The sequence below is a fragment of the Pan paniscus genome, chromosome 9 (genome assembly GCF_029289425.2).
Source record: "Pan paniscus chromosome 9, NHGRI_mPanPan1-v2.0_pri, whole genome shotgun sequence".
NCBI lineage: Eukaryota > Metazoa > Chordata > Mammalia > Primates > Hominidae > Pan > Pan paniscus.
In genome coordinates, this window is record NC_073258.2 from 114,711,191 (window position 1) to 114,737,357 (window position 26,167).

At 48.7% G+C, this 26,167-nt stretch overlaps 1 protein-coding gene across 2 annotated transcripts; it reads left to right on the forward strand.

The window, feature by feature from the left end:
* The first annotated feature begins 2,677 nt into the window (after positions 1–2,677).
* On the forward strand, positions 2,678–22,426 carry HTR3A (5-hydroxytryptamine receptor 3A). 2 transcript variants are annotated; one of them, XM_003805484.6, is made up of 9 exons: positions 2,684–7,487; positions 9,859–10,010; positions 11,322–11,366; positions 13,295–13,404; positions 15,232–15,401; positions 18,130–18,290; positions 18,632–18,842; positions 18,939–19,160; positions 21,578–22,426. In XM_003805484.6, exons 1-9 carry the CDS (start codon positions 7,403–7,405, stop codon positions 21,874–21,876), a joined length of 1,455 nt encoding a protein of 484 aa, XP_003805532.2. In that variant the 5' UTR covers positions 2,684–7,402; the 3' UTR covers positions 21,877–22,426. The 2 variants fall into 2 exon arrangements, with proteins under 2 accessions (XP_008970083.2, XP_003805532.2); XM_008971835.5 differs by having other exon boundaries at positions 2,678–7,487; positions 18,632–19,160.
* Positions 22,427–26,167: the final 3,741 nt, after the last annotated feature.

The following is a 26,167-nucleotide window of genomic DNA, read 5'->3' on the forward strand; positions in this document are numbered from 1 at the left end:
TACAGGCGTGAGCCACCGCGCCCTGCCAAGACCTGATTATTCTTAAATGCCTGGCATCTCGTCCTCTCTCTCTTGCTCCCTCTCTAGCCATGTGACATGCCTGCTCCCCGCTCTGCTTCCACCATGAGTAGAAGCTTCCTGAAGTTCCTTACCAAAAGCAGATGCTGGCACCATGCTTCTTATACAGCTTGCAGTACCACGAGCCAAATAAACCTCTTTTCTTTATAAATTTACCAGCCTCAGGTATTTCTTTACAGCAGTACAAATGGACTAACACAGTCACCTGCCTCAGAGTGTTAGAATGAGTTCATGTAAGAGAGAACATGCCTGAAAGCATGTTGTAAACCATGCATGGCCATACAAAGATTGGTCAATGTGATTATTCTCTGCTTCTTTTTTTTTTTAATTTCCTCTGGAAGAGCTCATGGATGACCATTATGTTTCCACTCCTTCTCAGACTCTGAAAAGGATGGATCGGAGATGGGACTCATTTCCACAGGATGAAAGGATATGATTCAAAATTGTACCAAGTGCAATTAAAGTTAGATATTAGAAGAAACTTTGTTTTAGAATCCCCAAGGGATTTTTGAGGTCTCTTTGAAAATTTCTGAGAAAATACTAATAATACATTAAGCATCTGTTTTTCCCAGAAACAAGAAGATGGATAAGATAGCCTCTCGATCCCTTCTTTTCTTGAAGTTCTTTAGAATTCAAGTAAGAGGGAAATTTAAACCCAACCACCTTCTGCCCCAGGTCCAGTTCCAGGGTGGCCGGATGGGCAAATGGCTACTCGCCATGAATAGGATGACCTCTCTGGTCCTTTCCTCCTTTAAGTTTATTAACTCTCTTGAGTTAGAGAGAAATCTAAGCCAAATGACCTTCTGCCCCCAGGTCTAGCTCTGGGGTGACCAATAGGCTGATGACCAATCCCTATCCCCATTAAAGCCTAGCTTTTGCTACCAGCTTGCTAATTTTAGATACAATTTCCAGGGTGACCTACCCTGAAGAGCACTCTAGAGTTGTCTGAGTTGTTTGGGGAACAGAAAAAAGCTTCCACCCACAAGTAGTTGAAAAAGCTAGAATTTAATGGAAATTTGGGGAAATGAGGAGGGGGAAAGTTTCATTTTCTAGGAAGGAGAGATACTCAAGATGCTAGAACATTTCCATCTTGAACACCTGTAAGAACTGGAGTGAGACCATCCTTCTGTGCCAGAAAGGAGGTGAAAGGGAAGAAAGAAGGAAGGATCCTGCCTGCTTTGCCATTTCTCATACCCATCATTCCCTGATGGCTTGTATGAAGGATTATCTCCTCCCTTATGAGCGTAAGTCCCCGAATCTGCAGAGTTTAGCACCAGGAAGATCTCCAGGCAGACAGAGCAAGAACCAAGGAGCACCATGAAGTTCTTTGGGTCTCAGCTTACTCTGGTGCTTCTCTCTCTCATACAGGTGTTGCTGCCACCACGCTGGCCTAACCAGGAACAAAGACCCCTTCCTTCTCTTCCACTCAATGTGGAGCATGAAGATTGGAAATTCCAGTATGAATACATTAACGGAAGAGACAGGGGCAGTAAGCAAAAGGGGTATGTGAAGATTGAACTATGAACTTGTAACACCCAGGAGTTTCAGTTCTTTTAGACCTGTGCAATTTTCCTGAAATAGCTTTATAGAGTCCCAAAAGTACAGTGCCACTTCAGAGGCCCATTTGGGTTTTTTAATTCCTTCTTCTTCTTCCTTTTTTTTTTTTTTTTGAGACAGGGTTTCACTCTGTCACCCAGGCTGGAGTGCAGTGGCGTGATCTCAGCTTACTACAACCTTGGCCTCTAGGGTTCAAGCACTTCTTATGCCTCAGCCTACTGAGTACCTGGGATTATAGGTGAGCACCACCACACCTCACTAATTTTTGTATTTTTAGTAAAGACAGCGTTTCACCATGTTGCCCAGGCTTGTCTCAAACTCCTGACCTCAAATGATCCACCGCCTTGGCCTTCGAAAGTGCTGGGATTACAGATGTGAGCCACCGCACCCAGCCAGGTTTCATAATTTCTGTTCCTTGCCTGTAACTGTGTAGAAGATGGCAATACACACACCCAACCAATAGGAGCAACCTCCCATTCATCTGACCTTTTGAGGTCAAAATCGAGAATAAAAAGCTTCACTGCGTCACTACTTTAAAATTTCCAACCTGTCCGGTTGGAGATCTAGAAGAGACCTCTTCCCCTCTTCTAGATGATGGGGACAGGAGACAAAAAATAACCACACCTTTCAGATGAAGCCAAACCCCATGCCCTCAGACCCAACATAATAATAATACACTCCCAAAACTCTAGCATCTCTTCCCTACCATGAGGAGGGCTGCAGACAGCTCACTGCAGCCTCAAACTCCCTAGGCTCAGGTGCTCCTCCCACCTCAACCTCCTGTGTAGCTGGGACTGTAGGCATGCGCCACCATGCTGGGCTAATTTTTCTAGTTTTTGTAGAGGTCTCACCATGTTGCCCAGGTTGGTCTCAATTCCTGGGCTCAAGTGATCCACCCGCCTTGGCCTCCCAAAGTGCTGGGATTACAGGTGTGAGCCACTGTGCCTGGCCACTTTATCTCAATTTCTTCATCTGCAATATGGGAGTAATAACAATATCTTCTTCATAGGAAATAAAGATTAAATAAGATAAAGAGCTGAGCACAGTGCTGGGCACATAGTATATGCTCGATGAATGAGGGCTACTGTTGGTGGAGTGGTACAGAACAGGGCCATTCCAAGGACCCAGGGCCTTGGTGGAGGAAAGCTCTGAGTCATACATGATAGGACAGCAGGGCAAAGAAGACCAGGAAGGAAGGTGCTCTTCTATGTCTGTTGAAGACACTGCTGTGCCTCTCTCCTTCCTATCATGCCCACTGCTGCCTCTTCAGGCAGGTGAACTGGGAAACTTGAATCAGGCATTTTGCCATCCTGCTGGCTTCCACCCCCTCCATGAGTAGACAGCCGCTGAATCTTCCAGCCTCCATACCAGGATGGGTCAAGTCTCTGGAACTGGTTAGTAGGAAAGGTGCTCCTTATCTGACCCCTAGCACAGAGAGAGGTAAGCTCTGCAGGGACACTGTATGAGCAAGTGCCAACCATGGGTGCCCAACCAAAGGGGCGATAAGGGAAGAGGAAGGCAAATCTTCCCTTTAGCACTGTGATAACAAACCTTAAGCCTCCCCCAGCCCTTTTCTAGCAGGTGGGTCCCTAGTGTGGCCAGATGTTACTAAGGGTCAAAGAGTTTTGGTACATTTATAGGTTTTAAAAGGTCAGGCTCTTTGGTGGTAAAAGTTTTACAGACTAGTAAAATTTTACTGCAGAAGATGGGAAACACAGCTGTAATAGAAAAGGCTGGAGCCAAGAGTCTGGAAGATCTCAGTTCCGTCTGAAATTAGCTGTGGGAATTAACGCATGTCATGGAGGTTCTCTGGGCTCTGTGTTTTAACCTGGAAAATGGGAGCAAGAAAAGCAATCAGGGGTAGGACAAGGGGCAACGGCATCCAGCGATAGATGGGAAGTTGAGGCCCACATGTGATCACATCCTTCTCTCTGCAGTGCTAGAGCCGCTGGACACAAGGGGAAGGAAGGCTCAGGCCTGTGGGTCCTGCAGTCTCGGAGCTTTTCATTACCCAGACTGGATCGCTGCCATCTGTGTGTCTGCCTCTATTCCTTGGGAGGAGCCTGGCCGTCTGCAGGCAGAGCTCACGAATCAAATTAGCCCAGGCTCTGCTTTTCCCTCATCCCCACCGGCCAAGGCGAGTTCATCAAGGCCTCGCACTAATTCTTATCTTATTTAAAAGGGGCAAAAGTGACTCCACAGTTTCATCTGAGGCAATTTACACCCCGCCACTGGCCACACGGCTCCAGCTTCCCCCTGTCTGTTGTGCCATCAAATCCATTAATAGGACATTTCTTCAGGGGAAACTTGATTGCCGCTCCATCAGAAAGGCACACAGGCAATACATCTCCATCCGAGGCCATGGCCTGCCCGGCTCCCTCTAATCCTGTTACCTAAGGAGCTAATTCTCTAATGCACGCACTGTGCAGAGGGCATCCTCTTTCCTTCCTAACACAATTGGACAGTCCCAGAGGATTCCAGGAGCTCAATGCAGAAATGAAGGCTTGGGACCGGTAGGACAGGATCTCCTAGATTTCTCAGGACCTCTGGAGGGGTTGTAACACATGCTCATGGCTGGCACCCCACTCCGCCTTGCCGAGAGCCTGCTTTCTAGAGTACTACACTGGGGAGGGGTGAGCCACACCCAGACCACCCTGGCTTCATAGTTCAGCCACCTCCTGCTTCTGCTTCATCCTTCCTCCGCCTCCTCCTTCTCTTTCTTTTCTCCTTCCATTTTCCTCTCTTTTTTCTCCCTTTCTTCTTTGCTTTTTCCACCAATCTTCCTTTTCCTCCTCAGTTTCTTTCCTAACTTTCTCCCTGTCTGGTCTTCTTTTTCTTCTTGTTCCTCTTATTTTTTACTTCTCCCCTCTTCTCCTTCTCCAGATCCCCACAACTGTGAAAATATTGTTTTACCTTTCATTTTTTTTGTGCTCCATTCCCTCCCGCTTTGGTGCTGTCCTTTCAGAACAAGTTCAGTTTCTAATGCTTCTTCCCAGCTGTCTCCAAATGGTTCAGCTCTGTGGGAGGAATGGGCCCCAGGCCACACCAGCCTAGGTGTGGAGCAAGAGGTAGGGAGGCCCTCGTGGATATACACAAACACCCCAAATACAAAATGGAGCATTGTGGTAGTGGTTAGGGTGTGTCAGGGGAGCAATTAAGTTCTATTCGCTCTTCAATGAGGAAATGATTATAATGGCAACCCCAAATGGGTTTGTTACTGCTAAAGGCCAAACCCTAGCTTATGGCTGTATGAAGGGACCCCATCAACAAATGGCATAATGCTCTATGCAGATTTCATAATGCACATAAACAGGAGGAGAAAGTCGTCTAGAAATTTTCAGATTTCTAAGTGCTAATGGCCACTTAGACGTAAGTGGGAGCTTAAATACTTTGTTGGCCAGGCACAGTGGCTCAAGCCTGTAATCCCAGCACTTTGGGAGGCCGAGGCGGGCAGATCGCTTGAGCCCAGGAATTTGAGACCAGCCTGGGCAACATGGCAAAACCCTGTCTCTACTAAAAATACAAAAATTAGCCAGGCATGATAGCATGCCCCTGTAGTCTCAGCTACTTGGGAGGCTAAGGTGGAGGGATCACCTAAGCCAGGGAGGTTGAGGTTGCAGTGAGCTATGATCATGCTACTGCACTCTAGCCTGGGTGATGGAGTGAGATCCTGTTTCAAAAAAAAAAAAAAGAAAAAATAATCTTTGTTGGGCTTGAAGATGCATTTAGGAATCTATAGTGTTCTGCTTGGGCCCCATTCAAGACCTCAGCCTGGTGGCCTAGGAGGCAGCCTGGTTCTCTTGCCTTGCTTTATCCTGCTGTCAAACCTCAGGTCTGAGGACATTCATTCTGGAATTCTGGAGAGGTCTGGCTCTATAAATTCTCTAAAAGTTTGGGGCCCTCTTTCTATTCACTGCCCTCGTATCCATTCCCCTGAGGGAAATGCTTGGAGCTAATTGTCCATGTTTTTCTGGATTGTGCAGTTATGAAGCACATGACTTAAGAGAAGAGTAGCCCAGGCTCCCTGAACTTGACTGCACGTTGCAGAACCACACCCCGCTAACGGCCACAGGAAAGGACCCCAATGGTGAATGGTATAATGCTTTATGCAGATTTCATAATGCACAGGAATAAGAACCAAAAGGATGCTGCCCTGACCAAGGTAGTTTCTTTCTTTCTTTCTTTCTTTCTTTCTTTCTTTCTTTCTTTCTTTCTTTCTTTCTTTCTTTCTTCTTTCTTTCTTTCTTTTTCTTTCTTTCTTTCTTTCTTTTTAACTTACCTACAATTCAGAAAATTCCTCCTTACTGCAGGGTTCCTAGCCTATTCCACACTTAGAGGCAAGTGGAAAATAAATTAAAAAGAAAATGTTTTGTTGTTGACACTTAACTTGATTGGTACGGGGACATCTACCCAAATGGTGAGCTGGGGTAGGACTCCTTCAAATAAAAATGCACAGTAATTCTTCTTGCAGGCAACTTTAGGGGTACACAGCTGAGGCCTGAGGGATAGATACTTGTCTATTTAACTTGCAATGAAGAAAGAAACACTTCTTTCAAGAAAGACGCTTCCATTTAAGAGGAAGGTATTGAAAATGCTTCCGAGGCCAGGTGTGATTGCTCATGCCTCTAGTCCCTTTGGGGGACTACCAAAAATACAAAAATTAGCCAGGCATGGCTTACATTTGTAGTCCCAGCTCTTCAAGAGGCTGAGATGGGAGGATCAGCTGAGACGGGGGAGGTTGGGGTTGCAGTGAGCAGTGATTGCGCCACTGCACTCTAGCCTGGGTGACAGAGCGAGACTCTGTCTCAAAAAAAAAAAAAAGAAAGAAAAGAAAAAAAGAAAGAAAAGAAATGCTTACGAAATGATATCAGGCAAAAAAAGAGGGTACAAAATTATATGTTTGTGATATTTACTTCATTGTATACACATTACTGAAGAAAATTATGGAAGAATATATACCAAAATGTTAACAGTGGCTGTCTCTGAGTCATAAGTTTACAGATGATTTTAATTTTTCTTCATATTTTTCTGCCAAGTGCATGTATTATTATTTTTTTCTATATGTATTTATTATGTATGGCAAGAATGCATGAAATAAATATGTATAGTAAAAGTTTATTTTTATTACATATTTTATTATTTTTAATATATATTTTACTATTTAAGTATGACTAATTAGATGAGGACAAAAGGGCAGACCTGTGGTGACTCCAGTTACCCTTCCCGTAACTACAGAGGTGCCCAGTCACCTGCTTGGTTATGTCACCCTGGGGAGTAAGAGAATGGTCTTCCTGCTCCTGCCTGACTCACCCTATCCTGCCCCAGCCCAGTGCCACAGAAACATACTTGCCAAGGGACATCAATGAAATCAGCAGCGTGGTGCACCTCCCAGGGGTCAGGCTGCACCCTTGTCTCATGGGCTTCTGCAGCCCCTGTCCCCACCTAAGTTACTCCTTGGGGAAACATGGCCAAGCCCCCTGGCTGAATGGGTGGACTGAGCTCCCACAGCATGACATCAGCTAGGGCGGGCTCCCCTCTCAACTGTCCCCTCCCCTTTCCTCCCGCCTGAAACATGATCCAGCTGAAGGACTGATTGCAGGAAAACTTGGCAGCTCCCCAACCTTGGTGGCCCGGGGAGTGTGAGGCTGCAGCCTCAGAAGGTGTGAGCAGTGGCCACGAGAGGCAGGCTGGCTGGGACATGAGGTTGGCAGAGGGCAGGCAAGCTGGCCCTTGGTGGGCCTCGCCCTGAGCACTCGGAGGCACTCCTATGCGTGGAAAGCTCGCTATGCTGCTGTGGGTCCAGCAGGCGCTGCTCGCCTTGCTCCTCCCCACACTCCTGGCACAGGGAGAAGGTAAGCAGACTTCGGGAGGCAGCAGGACTTGGCTGACCATCTGCTGAGGTGGGGCAGGGGATGCTTCAGTCCTCCGAGGGCTGTGGAGAGGAGGGTGGGGAACAGTGCAGCTGCAGGAAGGTCAGCTATCTTACCACCTATGAGCATGACAGCATTTGAGGCATCATGATTAAGCTAGAGAGAGTTAGAAATGTTGAGTCCTGGGGTGGGGCAAGAGCGGAGCTTGCAAAGAAGGGAGCAGAGAAGTAGCCTGGCGTATCAGAAATAAAAAGACAGGCACCAGGAGGGGGCTCCTCTCCTCTTTGTCCTTTCCCTAAACTATTTGAATGAAAGCTGCAAGCGGACCTTAGAACTCATTTGGTCCACCCTTGCCTGTTATAAATGGGAATGCTGTGGCCCAGAGAGTGGGGAGCGGATAATTCATTCAAGGTCACACAGCTTGTTAGCAGCAGAGTGGGGACCAGAACTAGTCTAGTCATCTTTCCTCAGCTTCACTGGTTTTGTTGCATGAGTTCGTTCTCTGGGCCTGCGGTTCCCCAAGTTCCTTTCCAAGACTAAACTCCAGTAACACCCAATTTCTCTCCACATTCCCTACACCCGTCTTCTCCTGACTCCCTTGAATGTAGGGTGTTTTAGCCACAAAGGGACCAGCTTCCTTTTTCTGCAGACCATGTTCATTCCCCTCTAGGAGGTTTCTCTCCCTACAGAGCTGGGGTGGAGCACACTGGGGCACAATTAGAGGAAGCCATCCAGGGGTTGGACAGACGTGAAGAGCTCTGGGTAAGATGTCCTTCCTCCCGGGAGTGGTCGTTTGGGAGTGCTCTGTGGGTTAAGCAAACGCAAGCTGTAAGTGATGACTGTGGTCGAGGGCTTCCTTGACTGAGAAGAAACTCTGTCCCTCCCAGCAATGGTCCTTTGCCCTGGGCCTGCTGGGATGAGTTCAGTGCTCTCCAAGCTGGTCAGGATCCCAGTCAATAGGACCCAGGCTCTTGCTGGTGTAGTAAAGACGAACACGGATCTGCGTTTGAATCTCAGTTCCTCCACTTGCAGAGCATGGTGCTCACCATTCTGAGGCTTGGGGATCCTTGTGTGCAAATAGCCACTCTGGTGGACTGTTCTAAAATTAAATGAAGAATATGTTCATTGATGTTATTCCAAAGGAGACACTTAAAAAAATAGTTTGTGTGTGTGTGTGTGTGTGTGTGTGTGTGTGTTCTCTCTGCTCTTCTCTGTCCTTCTGAGGGAAGCCAGTAGCTTATCAGGGAAAAGGGGGTGAAAGGAGGGGGAATCTGCAGGAGTGATTTGTTGTACAGGTTGCACACTAGATGAGAGAAGACACAGTCTTTTTTAGCAAAAGCCAGGCCTGCCGGCACCTGGTTAGTGAAAGACCCTGGCTACCTGCCAGCTCCATCTCCCCTTTGCTGCCCGTATGCTGGCCCTCTAGGTTGTACTCCCTTCACCGTCCCATGAATTTTCACTTTTGCATGTCAGGCCACCCTTCTGGAAGTGCTCCTGCTGCTTCCAGTGTGAAAACTGAGCTGTGCATGAAATCTTCATAGAACAGGACCAGGGTCCAGGAGCTGGGCTGTCTCATTACTGGTTTGTCCCCATAGGCCACCTACCCCGGAAGTCGTTTGATTTCTTCTCACTCCCTCCACACCTCGCCACAACCATCTTTCTAAGCCCATCATGTTTGCCCATACAGCAACCCTAGGAGGTGGACTGGGCCAGCCCTCCACCCATAGCTTGTGTGTGCCTGGGGCAGGGTGCGAGGATCCTCTTGGGGTGGCTTTTGCAGGATGTAAAGGAAATGTCAGTTTTCACCAGATGCCCACACTTCCTTCTTTCTTTACCTGTTTCATACTCAAAAAGGAGATGTTGTGTGCAGATGCTGAGGTTTGACCTTGGCTGAGGAAAACCCTGATGCAGACCCTTGGGCTTAGAAATTGTGCACTTGGGGTCATGCTTTCTGGCAACCCTCTTGCTTTTAGTATCACACCCTGAGAGCCAGCTTCCTTGTTGCTCCCCAGAGGCCCTCGCTTAGGCCCCATGGGCCACCTACTCTCCAACCTTCTTAGCCCTCAACCTGATTTGAATCTCAGCTGTCTTGTGCCACTTGCTCTTCCAAGCCAGATCTCTGCTTTCCTGTCAATGAATGCATAGGTCCTTTCTACAAGGTAATACATTTGAATTATGGTAGAAATCTCTGCAGACAAAATGCTCTAGTGGTGAGAATGTCAGTCTGTGTTTAGAATTTTGTGAGGTGGGGATGGTGGGGATACATCTCTTTTAACAGCTTACAAACCAGGACAAGAGAACCGGGGAAAGTCTTGGGGGGCTGGTGTCTACTTTGAACTGTTCTTCTTCCCAGCCAGGAGGAGCCGAAACACCACCAGGCCCGCTCTGCTGAGGCTGTCGGATTACCTTTTGACCAACTACAGGAAGGGTGTGCGCCCCGTGAGGGACTGGAGGAAGCCAACCACCATATCCATTGACGTCATTGTCTATGCCATCCTCAACGTGGTGAGGCTCAGCCCCGAGCTGCACACAGGCAGACCTTTTGGGGGTGGGAGAAGGCCATGTGAGACAAGTCACTCCCTATGCAGCTTGGTAGGCATTTGAGAACCCATAGGACCTACGGTCTGGCACCACAGCTCAGGATGGATTGTAGCATCATCTGCACAGCTGCCCAAACCAGAAACCTGGGGTCACCTTGTGGCTGCTGCTCCCACACCCATACAGTGAGGGGGTCACTTCCCACATGTGGTTCTTCATACACTGCATAATGATAACCATCTCTCTATGTCAGCTGTATGAGGATTAAGACTGTCCCATGCATCTCTATGCCCCCAGTGCCTTACACACATCCCTGGTACCTGGCAGGTGTCACTAAATGATTGTTGAAGAATCAGCCAACAGATCAATTATTCCTCAATTCCTTCATCAACTACCACAGTAGGGTGGGGTGCACTGCTTGGAAGAGGTGGTCAGACATTGTGCAGAGATAAACAAGGAGGCAATTGCAGAGATGCAGTGGCTCTGTGTTGGGGTCAGGTAGGCAGGACCCAACTTCACAGTGGCTACTAATTTTAGTCTAGTAAAATTACTCTACCAAAATTAGTCAGCCCGCCTGACTAATTTTTGTATTTTTAGTAGAGACAGGGTTTTTCCATGTTGGCCAGGCAGGTCTCGAACACCTGGCCTCAAGCCATCCACCTGCCTAAGCTTCCCAAATTGCTGGGGTTACAGACGTAAGACACTGCTCCCGGCATTATATGTATATTAGAAGTTGAAACATAAATCACTGTTGGCAGAGCACGGTGGCTCACACCTGTAATCCCAGCACTTTGGGAGGCCGAGGTGGGCAGACCACTTGAGGCCAGGAGTTCAAGACCAGCCTGGACAACATAGCAACTGCATTTCTACTAAAAATGCAAAAATTAGTCGGGCATGGTGGCACACACCTGTAGTCCCAGCAACTCAGGAGGCTGAGGTATGAGAATCGCTGGAACCTGGGAGGTGGAGGTTGCAATGAGCTGAGATTGTGCCACTGCACTCCAGCCTGGGCAACAGAGCAAGCAAGACTCTGTCTCAAAATAAATAAAAAAAGAATCATTTTTACTTCTTTCTGGGTATGCTGTAGTGAACAACTAACTTTTCCTCTCTGGCCAGGGAGCTCCAGTCTATCTACTTTCCCCACCCCGGCCCCTGCTCTTCACTTTCACTTCCCAAAGCAATAGGAACACATGGAAGCCCCTCCTTTAGGGGCTGGAATGTGCAGGGTGGCCCTCCAGTCCACAGGGTTACTTGTTCAAGCTTCCTTTCCTTTCCCAGGATGAGAAGAATCAGGTGCTGACCACCTACATCTGGTACCGGCAGGTGAGCAGACCCGCCCCTCCCTGCCCCCGTTACCCATCCTCCTGGGAAGGAGTCGGGAGTTCGGGAGTTTCAGTGGCCTTGGCGAGGGAAGGTGAGGGGAGAGGCTGAGGGGCACCCTCAGCCTGAGATCCAGGAGTGTGGAATCTCCTCATCTCAGGTCTGAGAGTGAAAGTAGGCTTAAAGATAGTGGAGGAGAAACCCTCCAAACCCCCTCTGGCTTCTGAAGTTCTTCAAAGCACCCCAAACTATGGCTTGTCCCAGCCTCTATTGAAAGGAACTCATGAGCCAGCCCCTTCACTCTCAGCCAGCTCTGTTTGCTAGACCATTCTTCCTTCTATTCAGCCAAATTGGACAGCAACCAAATTGGGTGATTGAAACAGGACGGTTCGTTCCATCCACTTAGTCCTCACATCCTCGTCCATTTCCCCACTCTTTTAGCTTCTGATGGGCCTGGGTCAGCCCCTGGTGTGTGGATATGTCTGAGGCTTGGCAGGAATTCTGGCTTCGAGCTGGGGTGGGGTAGGAAAAGAGTGGAGGTCACTATCCAAGGGTCCTGCTCTGGAAGCCCCTGGGGTTGTTGGGGAGAAGTCAGAGCAGAGGAGAAACTAAAGTGGCTGAACACACGGAGGCAGAAGCATGAGGACAGCTCACAGAGGTCATGCCCAAGAGGCTCTGGGGACATGCTTGGCATAAGTGGGTCTCTGTTATCCCTCCCCATGGCTCATGGCACATCCATCACCACCACCAGGCATGGGACAGGGCGTGGGGTAGAGGAAGAAGCTAGAATGCTGATCCCTGAGATGCTGCTCTGTCCCTGCCTCACAGAGGGATCCCTTACTGCAGTGTCCAAAGGGAAGGGACCCAAACAAGTACAGGCAGCCTGGAGCTCCTTTCCCAGGACATCCATCTGAGCTCTCACCTCTGGAGCTCTAGGGCCACTTGTCTGCCCCAGTTGCTTGCATCAGCAGTGAGGGAATGACAGTCTACATGCACCAGGAACTGTGCTAAGAGACTGGAATTAGAGACACGAACTAGATCGAGGCCCTGCCCACCATGAGCTCACAGATCAGATACAGTTACTGACAACTGAAATGCAACAAGACAGACACTCCAACGTGGCAAGGACAAGGTGCTAACTATGGGAGCACAGAGGAGATGCATGTCACCCAGCCTGGGATGTGGGTGTCATGGACAATGTCCTGGAGAAGGGAACAGACAGATGCCTTGGCTAAGCCCAGAAGGCTGAGGAAAATGTACCTTGGTAAAGAAGATAGGGGAGAGGGAGCAGGATATGCAGAGACATGGAGGTTCCAGGAGTGTTTCATTGCATACGGCTGCAGTGTAGAAGTCACAAAGAGGCATGGCCAAAACATGAGGCTAGAGGGATAGCAGAGGTCAGATTATATCAGCCTGTGTTGGCCGTGAAGTTTAACTTTATCCTAAAGGCAATGGGGCACCCCTGAAGGATTTTAAGCAAGGGAGTGACATGATCGAATTTACATTTTAGACTGGCCATCCTGGCCTGAAAATGGAGAATACATTAATCAAAACTTAACAACAGCCGTCTCCACCCTGTGAAGTAGATGTTATGATCTCCATATAAATATGTTGAGGCCAAGATCTAAGAAGTTATTTGTCTGAGATTCTCAGCTGGCGGAGGGGGAACTCACAGCATTCGAAATGACTGACTTCCTTCCTGGGGCAAGGCTACATCTAGCCGAGTTGTTATGTGTGGAGGCAGAGTGTGAATGAAGAGGTGGGGGGACTCTCAGTTACTGCTGAGGGAATTGGGTGCCACTGACACCTGCTTCTCCCAGGAAGATGCCCACCTGTTGCCTGGGCACTGAGGGTGAAGTCTGCCTGAGTTGCAGGCAACCCTCACTGGAGATGGAGGGGGCTGCCCGTGACCATCCCTGCTCCTCCCCTAGCACTGGACTGATGAGTTTCTCCAGTGGAACCCTGAGGACTTTGACAACATCACCAAGTTGTCCATCCCCACAGACAGCATCTGGGTCCCGGACATTCTCATCAATGAGTTGTGAGTACCGTTATCCGTTGTGAGGTGGCTGGGTGGCTTAGGGGCTGGAGAAGCCCGGGGACAGAGAGACAAGATTGTCACTGTTGCATTTGAGATGTCCCACCAGGAATTGCAGACTGTAGATAAAGCTGGTGTGAGTCCAAATTCCCTTTTTCTTCCCCCCCGACCTTTTTCTGTTCTTTTCTTTTTGAAAACTCCCTCTTTTCGGTGCTTGATGTTGAAATTCCATACTTCGTAGTCCAACGGCCCCTGCCACAGGGAAAGAAACCAGTGAATGAATTAACACTGAGTTATAATAACCTAATGGGACAGCTGCACTTATAAAGGAGACAGTAAATGTTTCTTAAAAAAAAAATGGAGCACTTGGCCGGACTCAGTGTCTCACACCTGTAATCCCAGCACTTTGGAGGCCAAGGTGGGTAGATCACCAGAGGTCAGGAGTTCAAGACTAGCCTGGCCAACATGGTGAAACCCCATCTCTACTAAAAATACAAAAATTAGCCGGGCGTGGTGGCGAGCACCTGTAATCCCAGCTACTCGGGCAGCTGAAGCAGGAGAATTGCTTGAACCTGGGAGGTGGAGGTTGTGGTGAGCCAAGATCACACCATTACACTCCAGCCTGGGCGACACAGCAAGACTCTGTCTCCAAAAAAAAAAAAAAAAAAAAAAAAAAATTGGAGCACTGATAATGGCTGCCACTTCTGGCCTGCAAAGGACATTTGGAGCTGGGGGACATGCTCAGACTTCCCAAGTCACACATCTACCTGACAGGCCACAGATTGCTTCTCCAATACGAAGTGGGTCGCACCAGGCTTTATTCCTGGCAGCCAAACACGGTCCCATTTGGCCCCAGACAACATTCCTTCTCCCCATCCTACAGGTTCATTCAGGGCCCACCAACTGGGTTTCAGAATTCAAGGGCAGGGAAGATGGCTGGGGAGACGGAGGAAAAGGGAAGGTGACAGGTGGGATCAGCCATCCTCCACCCCATACCCACAGCATTGTCCAACTCCAGGGGGTGCCACTGACATTTTTCCAAGGGAGGTAGTTGACCTGGACCACACACCATCCTCTATATAGCTCAGGCTGGAGGGCTCTGGGAAATCCCAGTTTCTGCTGGTTCTCCAGTTTCAACAGTGAAGTGGCCTTAGTCTTGACTTCTCATCTCTCAGCATGAACTCACAGAAGGCTGAGGGCTTAGCACACTGGGCTCAGCCCACTCCATGCCACAGTGGTCACTCAAGAGGGCCTACCACTTTGACATCAGCTGAGAGAGTGGAATGAGGTCTTGTGGGGCTTTTCTGGCTTTCCCCAATTCTTATCCATTTCTCTAGCTCCTTTTCATCCAGAGATGATTATTTTCATTTCAAAGGACTTCCAGGGGTGGGAAGCAAAGAGAAGCCAGAGTCAGGATGGAACACAAGATCCTGCTCTTTCACCAAGCCTGCCTGGTCCCACAGTACTGGCGATCCTGGGAGCCAAGCTTTGCCCAGCCCGGGGCAGTGACGGGTTGGGGCCACTGGGCACGCTCCCTACTGTCCATGGCTTTTGGGTCCATGGGTTTTCCTCCCTGCCTTGTGTGGCCAGGAGCCAGGGGAATAAAGGAGAAATGCCCATGACTGCTTGAAAAGTAGCCTTGACAACGGCAGGTCAGGAAGCCTAAGATAGGAAGGTTGGAAAAACCGAGGCCAGGCAAAACATCCAGGTTGTCCGGCTGCCTATACCCTCCCCGAACTTCATTCCCTACCCAGTTGTTCCAAGATCTTCAGGCCCCCAGAGCTTGCCCTGCCTCTTGAGCTCCCAAACTAACCCCTTTTCCCCCGCCAGCGTGGATGTGGGGAAGTCTCCAAATATTCCGTACGTGTATATTCAGCATCAAGGCGAAGTTCAGAACTACAAGCCCCTTCAGGTGGTGACTGCCTGTAGCCTCGACATCTACAACTTCCCCTTCGATGTCCAGAACTGCTCGCTGACCTTCACCAGTTGGCTGCACACCAGTGAGTATGTGGGCTTCGCCAGGGCAGGAGTGGAGGTTGGGGGACCCCAGGGACACCTGAACAAGGAGTGCTCCCCAGGGCGCCTTCTCGCATATCCAGCCTACTAATGCCCTGGGCCTCTGCTTCCTCATCCTCTGCATGAGGTAGATCTGCTGCTCTTGCTGCCCCAACAGTAAGAGTTAAACACTTTTATCAGTAGAAACTTCATATAGCACAGTATATTTTTCCAGATCCTTCTCTACACATTTATATTCACACATTCATGTGTGCATATATATACACACATACACATCTATGAAAAGTACATGGAAATTGCTTTATGAGTTCTTATTTTACATTAATATATCAGTATTCAATGAGGGTGTGAACTGACTGCAAGACGCTCAGTAAGGGACAATTTTTTTTTCCAATATCTCCAACAGGATCTGGCACTAAGCATCTCTCAGATCCATTTATTTCCCTTCACCCCCATGCAAGCCACCCTTGTCTCCTGCCTAGGTTTCTGCTTTAGCCTCCTAGCTGGTTTCCCCATGCATTCGTGTCCCCCTAACTTCGTGATTCTTACAGAAGCCAGTGAGATTTTAGTAAAATGCAAATCTGACCGTGTCACTTAAAACCCCTCAATGGGATCCCAGATACCCTGGAACACAATCCACCCTCTTGAGCTGACTGCCACAGTCCGCTGCTCCAGGCTCATCTGCTCCCCTGAGCTCTGCTCCCGCCCAGCTGCCTTCCTTTCTAGCCCCAAACCCTCATGTTCTTTCCCTTTATCACATGTTGTTTCCTCTCCTATGCTACCTGGCCCTTTCCTTCCTCTCCCAACCTGCCCCACACCTGCTCCCGCCAACCACACCTAGCCTGGCCAACCCCTCTACTCACCCTTCTGATGGCAGCATAAGTTTCAGCTCCTCAGTTTACCCTCTCATCCCCTAGACTAGGCCATCCCTGTTGCCCAATTTATAGCATCCTGGTCCTCTCCCCACCTCTGTCACCCTTGTAAGTACTTATTCAATGTGTCCTTCTCTCCTAGATATAAACTTAGAAAGGGGAGGGTGCAGTGGCTCACAAATGCAGTCCCAGCACTTTGGGAGGCCAAGGCAGGAGGATTGCTTCAGCCCAGGAGTTTGAGGCCAGTCTGAGCAACATAATGAGATCCTATAAAAATAAAAAGTAAAAAAACTTGGAAAGGGCAGGGACATGATTTCTCGCCCACCTTTAGATCCCCAGCACAGGGCCTGGCACAGAGGAAGGGTCTCAGCAAATGTTACCGAGCAAATGAATGCTAGCTAAGGGCTTGCTAGAGGGCTGGTGAAGTGCACATCACCCTGTTGCAAGAAGGCATCCCCCAGGCCAGGCGCGGTGGCTCACGCCTGTAATCCCAGCACTTTGGGAGGCGTAGGCGGGTGGATCACGAGGTCATGAGATTGAGACCATCCTGGCCAACATGGTGAAACCCCGTCTCTATTAAAAATACAAAAAATTAGCTGGGTGCAGTGGCAGGCGCCTGTAATCCCAGCTACTCCAGAGACTGAGGCAGGAGAATCACTTCAACTCGGAGGGTGGAGGTTGCAGTGAGCCGAGGTTGCACCACTGCACTCCAGCCTGGGTGACAGACTGAGACTCCGTCTCAAAAAAGAAAAAAAAAAGTCATCCCCCGCTTCTGTTCTGATGTATTCATTACCTTAAACTTAAGTTATGACAGTGATGCATGACTCTCTTGACCAAAACCAGAACTACAGATAAGGCTAACGTCTGCTTTGACTTCTACCCTCAATCCCAAACTTCACCAACAACAAGAGTTAACCACTTTTATCAGTAGAAACTTCATCTAGCACAGTATATTTTTCCAAATCCTTCTCTACACATTTACATACACACATACACATCTATGGAAAGTACATGGAAATTGCTTTATGAGTTCGTATTTTAGATGAATATATCAGTATATATATTATTATATACTACAACTTGATTCTTTTTACCCATTAGGTCTTGGACATTTTTCGGAGTTCATGCACATTTAGGTCTTCCTCAAAAATTTTAGCTGCTATAAAATAGCTCATGATTTTGGAAGGCAGCTGTGCTCACCACTACCACAAATGCAAACATCGAATGATTTTGGTTGCATCCTAGCTTATTAAGCATTTTCTGATTGATGGATATTTCAGTATTTTCCAATATTTTGCTGCAATAGATACTTCTGTCCTTCCTGGTACATATGTCTCTGCTGCAGATCTTGAGAAGTGGAATTACAATCTATAAGTGAGGATTTTGCTTATTTTCTTAATTCACTTTTAAAGACAGGCAGTTCCATCAAGGCAAAGGTGAAGAATGTTGACTTTTGTTCATTGTTGCAACGGGCAATTCTGACAGGGAAAGCTAGAAAGCTGTTTGGAAGGGGTGTGTGTGTGTGTGTGTGTGTGTGTGTTTGTGTGTGTGTGTGTGGAGGAGAGAGAGCGCTTTCTAATGAATGGTTTGCACAGTTCTTTGCACCGTGCATTTTCATTTAGGACTTCATCTGCCCTCAGTGTGGCCCTGTGAGATAGGTATGGTGAGTACCTTATTTTATAGCTGAGGACACTGAGGCTGAAGGTGATGTGCTGAGGTTGAGGTTGGGCCATCGGATATCAGCTCCCCTTAATTGCTGCCCACCTGTGTCCCATCATCACAGGGTCCAGCAGGCTCTGGGTACTAGATTCCAAAGCTGGCTTGCTTTATTCTCTCTCAGTCCAGGACATCAACATCTCTTTGTGGCGCTTGCCAGAAAAGGTGAAATCCGACAGGAGTGTCTTCATGAACCAGGGAGAGTGGGAGTTGCTGGGGGTGCTGCCCTACTTTCGGGAGTTCAGCATGGAAAGCAGTAACTACTATGCAGAAATGAAGTTCTATGTGAGTGGGAGTGAATGTGGGTAAAATGGTGAATAAAGCTTCACACCCAGGTAGACTTAAGGAGGCATACTGGGAGAACTTCTATAGCCTTTTTCCAACCCCAGGGTTGCACACATCTGGAACTTCAGTGAAGTAGATGGAGAAACTCCATGAATGTCCCTTACTTATTCTAAACAGCCATAAACCTGGATTGAGAGGCAGGGTATGGGGGTCTGTCTGTTTTCTTCTCTGAGCAATCCAGGCGGAAGTCCCATAAAACAAGGAGTCTCAGCTTGTGGGGTGGTTCCTGGGAGCAGAGCCTGTCTGCCCCAGGCTTCCCACAAGCTCTTCTCCGGTCCCAGGTGGTCATCCGCCGGCGGCCCCTCTTCTATGTGGTCAGCCTGCTGCTGCCCAGCATCTTCCTCATGGTCATGGACATCGTGGGCTTCTACCTGCCCCCTAACAGTGGCGAGAGGGTCTCTTTCAAGATCACACTCCTCCTGGGCTACTCGGTCTTCCTGATCATCGTTTCTGACACGCTGCCAGCCACTGCCATCGGCACTCCTCTCATTAGTAAGGCCCCTCCTGGCAGCAGAGCTCAGTCTGGTGAGAAACCCGCCCCCTCCCACCTCCTGCATGTGTCTCTTGCCTCTGCCCTGGGCTGCACAGGTGTCTACTTTGTGGTGTGCATGGCTCTGCTGGTGATAAGTTTGGCCGAGACCATCTTCATTGTGCGGCTGGTGCACAAGCAAGACCTGCAGCAGCCCGTGCCTGCTTGGCTGCGTCACCTGGTTCTGGAGAGAATCGCCTGGCTACTTTGCCTGAGGGAGCAGTCAACTTCCCAGAGGCCCCCAGCCACCTCCCAAGCCACCAAGACTGATGACTGCTCAGGTGAGAAACAGAAGGGAAGAGTCCATACAGAGGGGCTGCTTCTGGCTTGGATGTTGTGGAAAGTCTCTGGAGGGCGTGGCCTGCCAAGGAGGTGCTGTACTGCACATGGCATCCCATGCCCTGCCTTACCGGGGGCGGGGGGCAGCCTTCAGCCAAAGGTGTCAGTCCAGACCCTTTCTTCACTTACACAACCTCTCATCACCTTGGGTGTTGACAGAGAGGGTATGAATCCCAGAGGCTGAGCATGTCAGGAGCTGAGTCCTCTGGGCTGAGAATGGCCTCTCTCTAGGATGGACCCATTGGCGAAGTCAAACGGATGCCCCTTAGGCAATTATTGGTCTCCCTGCCTCACACGGTTAAATACTGCCACTGGGGTTTCTAAAACTCTTATTCTAAACAGCCCAAAGCAGGGCATGGTGGCTCATGCCTACAATCCCAGCACTTTGGGAGGCCGAGGTGGGAGGATCGCTTGAGCCCAGGAGTTCGAGACCAGCCTGGCCAACATAGTGAGACCTCATCTCTACTAATTTTTTTTTTTTTAAGTTGGCTGGGCATGGTCATGCACTCCTGTGGTCCTAGCTACTTCAGGAGGCTGAAGTGGATCACTTGAGCCCAGGAGGTTGAGGCTGCAGGGAGCTGTGTTCACATCACTGCATCCCACCTGGAGATAGAGTAAGACCCTGTCTCAAAAATGAAAATTAAAAACAACAAATACACAGCCCAAAGACCAGGTTCCTTAGAATTTCAAACACCTATGAGGCAGAGAGACATTAAATGTGGAGTTCATACCTCCTGAGGAATTGTTATAGCTACCATTTGTTGTAGTTGGTGGTGGTTAGTTGGTTGGTTTATTCACTGAACATTTTGTGCCAGGCGTGTGCAAAGCACTTTGTCTACATGATCACATGTAATACTCATGACAACCCAAGAGGATTCTCATTCTCATTTTTCCATTAAGGAAGCAGAGCTATAGAGAATTTGCTTGTCCTAAATCACAGAGCCAGGAATTGGTAGAACCCAGGCCCATCTGACTCTAAGCTTCTCTTTCTAACCAATCCTCTCCACTCCACTCCCCTTTGTCCTTCCTCCTGACTAGGGCCAGGCCTTTTACATGAGATTTTTGGCTCATCTAAGGCCATCTCATCAAGAGCTAGTGAACTAGTCTGCCAGCCTACTGCCTAATTTGCCTTGGTGAAGGAAGCCACTTCTGTAGGTGTATTTCCTGGTCCATGACCTGCAGTCATGGACATGAGAGCAGCACCCTCCAGCCTGCTGCCCCTCTGAGGCAACAAAATGGAGCAGAAGTAGCAGTGGATTGGGAGTCCAGATACCTGAGCCTTGGTGGTCTCATCATTAAATGATCCTCCAAGTATGTGACCACAGGCTAGTCACCTAACCTCTCTCAGCTTCACCATTTTTTATATGGTTGGAATAGTTGGCTGGGCACAGTGGCTCACGCCTGTAATCCCAGCACTTTGGGAGGCCAAGGCGGGTGGTGGATCACGAGGTCAGGAGTTCGAGACCAGCCTGACTAACATGGTGAAACCCCGTCTCTACTAAAATTACAAAAATTAGCTGGGTGTGGTGGCACACGCCTGTAATCCCAGCTACTCAGGAGGCTGAGGAAAGAGAATCGCTTGAACTCGGGAGGCAGAGGTTGCAGTGAGCTGAGATTGCACCACTGCACTCTAGCCTGGGCGAGAGAGTGAGACTTGGTCTCCAAACAAACAAACAACAAACAAACAAACAAACAGAATAGTAATCACGCCTACTCTGCCTCTTTTGTGAGGCTATTGTGGGGCTCAAATGAAATAATGTGTATCAGATTGCTGAGGAAAGCCCATAGGTTGAAAAGCAATGTATAGGAAGGATACTTCGTGATATTAATGATCTGGAAGAGGGGTGGAGAATGTGTGTAAGGAGGGGTATACGAGGATCCTCAGTCATACTGGTTTTTCAATTTAAATTGGATGGTGGATTTGCAGGTATGTAAGTTACTCTTTATACTTTTTATGTCTAAAGTCGTTCCTGGCCAGCCACGGTGGCTCACACCTGTAATCCCAGCACCACGGGAGGCCAAAGTAGGCGGATCACTTGAGGTCAAGAGTTCAAGACCAGCCTGGCCAACGTGGTGAAATCCAGTTTCTATTGAAAAAAAAAAAAAAATTAGCCAGATGTAGTGGCACGTGCCTGTAATCCCAGCTACTTGGGAGGTTGAGGCAGGAGAATTGCTTGAACTCGGGAGGCGGAGGTTGCAGTGAGCTTAGATCACACCACTGCCCTCCAGCCTGGGTGACAGAGTGAGAAAAAAAAAGTTATTCCCAACAAAAATTTACAGGCTATAGAAGCATAAGGGACCATGTTCAGGTCACCACCCGGGGTCTCCCTCTCTTGCCAATGCCCTGCCCTTCTTCCAGCCATGGGAAACCACTGCAGCCACATGGGAGGACCCCAGGACTTCGAGAAGAGCCCGAGGGACAGATGTAGCCCTCCCCCACCACCTCGGGAGGCCTCACTGGCGGTGTGTGGGCTGCTGCAGGAGCTGTCCTCCATCCGGCAATTCCTGGAAAAGCGGGATGAGATCCGAGAGGTGGCCCGAGACTGGCTGCGCGTGGGCTCCGTGCTGGACAAGCTGCTATTCCACATTTACCTGCTGGCGGTGCTGGCCTACAGCATCACCCTGGTTATCCTCTGGTCCATCTGGCAGTACGCTTAAGTGGGTACAGCCCAGTGGAGGAGGGGGTACAGTCCTGGTTAGGTGGGGACAAAGGATTTCTGCTTAGGCCCCTCAGGACCCAGGGAATGCCAGGGACATTTTCAAGACACAGACAAAGTCCCATGCCCTGTTTCCAATGCCAATTCATCTCAGCAATCACAAGCCAAGGTCTGAACCCTTCCACCAAAAACTGGGTGTTCAAGGCCCTTACACCCTTGTCCCACCCCCAGCAGCTCACCATGGCTTTAAAACATGCTCTCTTAGATCAGGAGAAACTCGGGCACTCCCTAAGTCCACTCTATTTGTGGACTTTTCCCCATTGACCCTCCCCTGAATAAGGGACTTTGGAATTCTGCTCCTCTTTCACAACTTTGCTTTTAGGTTGAAGGCAAAACCAACTCTCTACTACACAGGCCTGATAACTCTGTATGAGGCTTCTCTAACCCCTAGTGTCTTTTTTTTCTTCACCTCACTTGTGGCAGCTTCCCTGAACACTCATCCCCCATCAGATGATGGGAGTGGGAAGAATAAAATGCAGTGAAACCCTAAACTCTCTTCTTTTTTTTTCTTTTTTTGTATTTATACATTTTGCTTGTTTCTTTTTTTTTAAATTTTATTATTATTATACTTTAAGTTTTAGGGTACATGTGCACGACATGCAGGTTTGTTATATATGTATACATGGGCCATGCTGGTATGCTGCACCCATTAACTCGTCATTTAGCATTAGGTATATCTCCTAATGCTATCCCTCCCCGCTCCCCCCTAGACTCTCTTCTTAACCATTTGTCAGCAGCTTTGGGAAGAGGTTGGATGGTTAGAAGAAGAGATTTACAGTTAGTTAATCCCAACACTTTGGGAGGTCGAGACAGGCGGATCACTGGAGGTCAGGAGTTCGAGACCAGCCTGGCCAACATGGTGAAACCCTCCTCTACAAAAAGAAAGCCAAAAATACAAAAATTAGCCAGGCATGGTGGTGCATGCCTGTAATCCCAACTGATTGGGAGGCTGAGGCAGGAGAATCATTTGAAGCTGGGAGGCAGAGGTTGCAGTGAGCTGAGATTGTACCATTGCACTCCATCCTATGTGACAGAACTAGACTCTGTTAAAAAAAAAAAAAAAAGAAGAAGAAGAAGAAGAGATTGGTGCCTCTAGGCCCAGGAAACTGGGAGATGACAAATAGGTTGAAAAGCATTTGCACAGGAAAGATAAACACCAACTTCATGATATTAGGGATCTGGAAAAGGAGTGGAGGATGAGACTAAGGAGGGGTATACAGGGATTCTCAGTCATATTAGTTTTTTAATTTAAATTAAATGGTGGGTTTGCAGTTATGTAAGTTACTCTTTGTACTTTAAGTAGCTGTTATGAAGAAGAAACACTAGGAGGTGGGATTTAAGGTATGAGGGTCAGGACCATGAACACTTAGCAATGGAGAGAAAAGAGGGGGAATCTCGGCTCTGCAACCCCTTGGAAAGATGCTGGAAGGGTCCACACAGCCCTGTTACCTGGGCTCATGATCTTTTAGTGAAGGTGGGAGCAAGCTCTCTCCCTGCAAGTGGATACTGCAACGGAATGGAGATGAGAGCTTCAGCACCACGGCCAGCACCAGCTGGTTTGGTGTTTGGTCATTGATTACTGTCTAACTGGCCGGTTGCTCCTAAGATGAACTAGGAATGAAGTTTCATCTGATACTTCCACTCCAGACATATGTGCTTTTGATTCTAGTTATCAGGGATTCATTAGAAATTTTATATTTATTTTTGCTTTGTTGATGGATAGAGATTAGGGTCTCCCAGCAAAAAGCAAAAGATTGTGAGGCTGGGGATTGGCCCTCACAATTGTTGTCTCCTGCTGAGCAGAGATTGGGCTAAAGATGGGGAGTGTTCATCACTTCTTTCTTGGGATGTCCCCTGGCCCCCATCTGTTGGAGCCTGGTCTTAGAACCAAAAGCTGCTCCATTCCACTAGGACTTGCTTGGGCTAGCCATGCTGTTTGGTGATTCTCATGTCTCAGGCCAGAGGGATAGGAAGGTGAACATTCTGGCACTGTCAATGCATCACTGGTCAGTAAACGGGTGGCTATTGGCAAAGTGTCCAACCAGAGAGCTAGTAAGACACTAATCATCCTATTGATTCTCCATCTTCCTCTCCCCACCCTTCACCTACAGTCAATGGGGTGACAGAGCCCAGCATCGAGGCAGCCAATTAACCACCTCGAGAATGAGCCACCACATGTAACATCTTCTGCTCCAGTAGCTACATCCAATCAGCTCATAGATCTGGCATGTGGGCTGTGTTGCCCAGGTACGAGAAACTGAGGCCCAGGGCCAGAGAACCCCCACAGTGCGCTAACTCCTGATCATCAGTACCAATCTTGGTCTTCTCCCAAGGAGACTTTTGCTCCATCGAGGGTATGAGAACATCCAGAATTTCCCTCCCACCTGTTATACCTCCTGGAAGCTGCTTCCTCCCCTCCTCTTGACACTTTAGCCAGTTGCCTCTCATTCTGTCCTAGCAGAGAGGAGACCAGAAACACTTATGTCTTTATAAGTGCTTCCGGGAAGCTTGCCAAGTCTCTTGCCCATCTCCGCTTCTCTCCTGCAGCCTTCTCTATTCACCTACAAGTACTCTCAGTTCTCATTTCCTTTTCCCATTTACCCCATTTCCCAGTGATGTTATTTCTACTAAAAAGATTCCATCAAAGGTGCTGAAAGTGCCCAGCCTGAACCCTTCTGTGAGTTTGCGACTGGCGCTGCTTCAAAGCCATGGAGTCTGTCTCCTGCCATCCTGGAAAGGAGGCTGCCTTTCCTCTGGATGTTGGCAACCTGGCCTCAAGGATCTCAAGGCACCTCCCAGGAGTGGACACTCAGTGGTTTTCTGAATAGCTCAGGCAGACTGGCTGCACTCAGAGGCCAGGATATGGGCATAGGGGAGATTCCCTTCAGAGAACACGAGGCAGAAAAGTTGCCTGGTTGGGTGAAGGAGGGGGAGGACGAGCTTGCAGAGAGGTGCAGTTCAGCATTCACCAGCCAGATCCTCTTCCCTCCCCCACCTCCCCCCAGCTTCTGAATCAATACATTTTGAATCTAATCTAATAACAGAGATTTAATGAGGGGATAATGCGTGTGGAGCCGCCAGGCGCTTTGTCTCTTCTTTCATGCAGCAGCTGGGGCCCATTATCTGGGGACAATGCCCCGTGCTAATCACTCCCTCTCTCTCCTCCCTCCCAAATGTTTGGGGAGGGGAGGTGAGCGAAAGAGGGCAGCTCCTCCCTTGATTGGAGGGAAGTGGAAGGGTGGAGGGGGGAGGATGAAGTCGAGAAGGTTCTGGATGGTTCCCACACAATTGTCTTGACCTGACGCCAACTCACTGGTCTTCTTCCCGGGCCACACTGTGCACCCTCATCAGTGAGAGGTTGGGGGAGCCCTACCAGTGCATACAAACAGCAGATAATTAATTATCAGCTGCAGTATCAGCTCTGGAAGTTGGGTATTTTTTTTTTCTTTTTTCTAACTTGGTCCTCTATAATTTAAGCTATCCCATTGAGGCCTGTGATTGGCCAGCCCTGACTGTCATGGTTAGAGAATTAAACCCTGGTTTTAGAGACCAAGAATATCCCTCTCTGAAATAGAAGCCTGATCTATATTCTCTTTCTACTATCTGGAGGCATGGAGTTTAGACTGTAGGAAGAACTTTCTGATAATGGTATTACTAACATGAATTAGATCGGGAGTGGAAAGGGAAGGATTGGAATCTCATTTCCTAGAAGACTTTAAAAAGAGACCTTTATCTGTTGAGGTTGGGAAGGGGCAGATCAGGAAGAAGAGAAGATCTGCCTCGATTTCCTATCAGAGTTCCAGTTGGGAGGGCTCCCAGAGCTGGCACACCCGAAGCCTGACCACTCCTATTCATTTTTTGAAACATACTTATTGAGGACAGTGAAAGAGTGCCATGTGAACAGGGAGATTCAAAACTTGAAATCTGGCCCCAACACAGGCTAGCTCTGAAACCCTGGACAAGCACTTAGCTGCCCTGTACTTCAATCTTCTCACCTGTAAAATGGGAATCATATTAGTACATGGCTCATAGGTGTGGTGGGGACCGTGCTCCCAATATGGAGCAAAAGTCCAGGAAATCATGAGGCTGTGGTGGGGAGACGGCTAGTGGCGTATCGGCCCTTCTCGGATGGCTCACATCTCATTCTGAATGGGTGAGAACTGCTCATAGGGCACTGTGGAGGAGAAGCCTTTCTCCTTCATGTCCCCATTTTACAAATGAGCGAGTGAGAT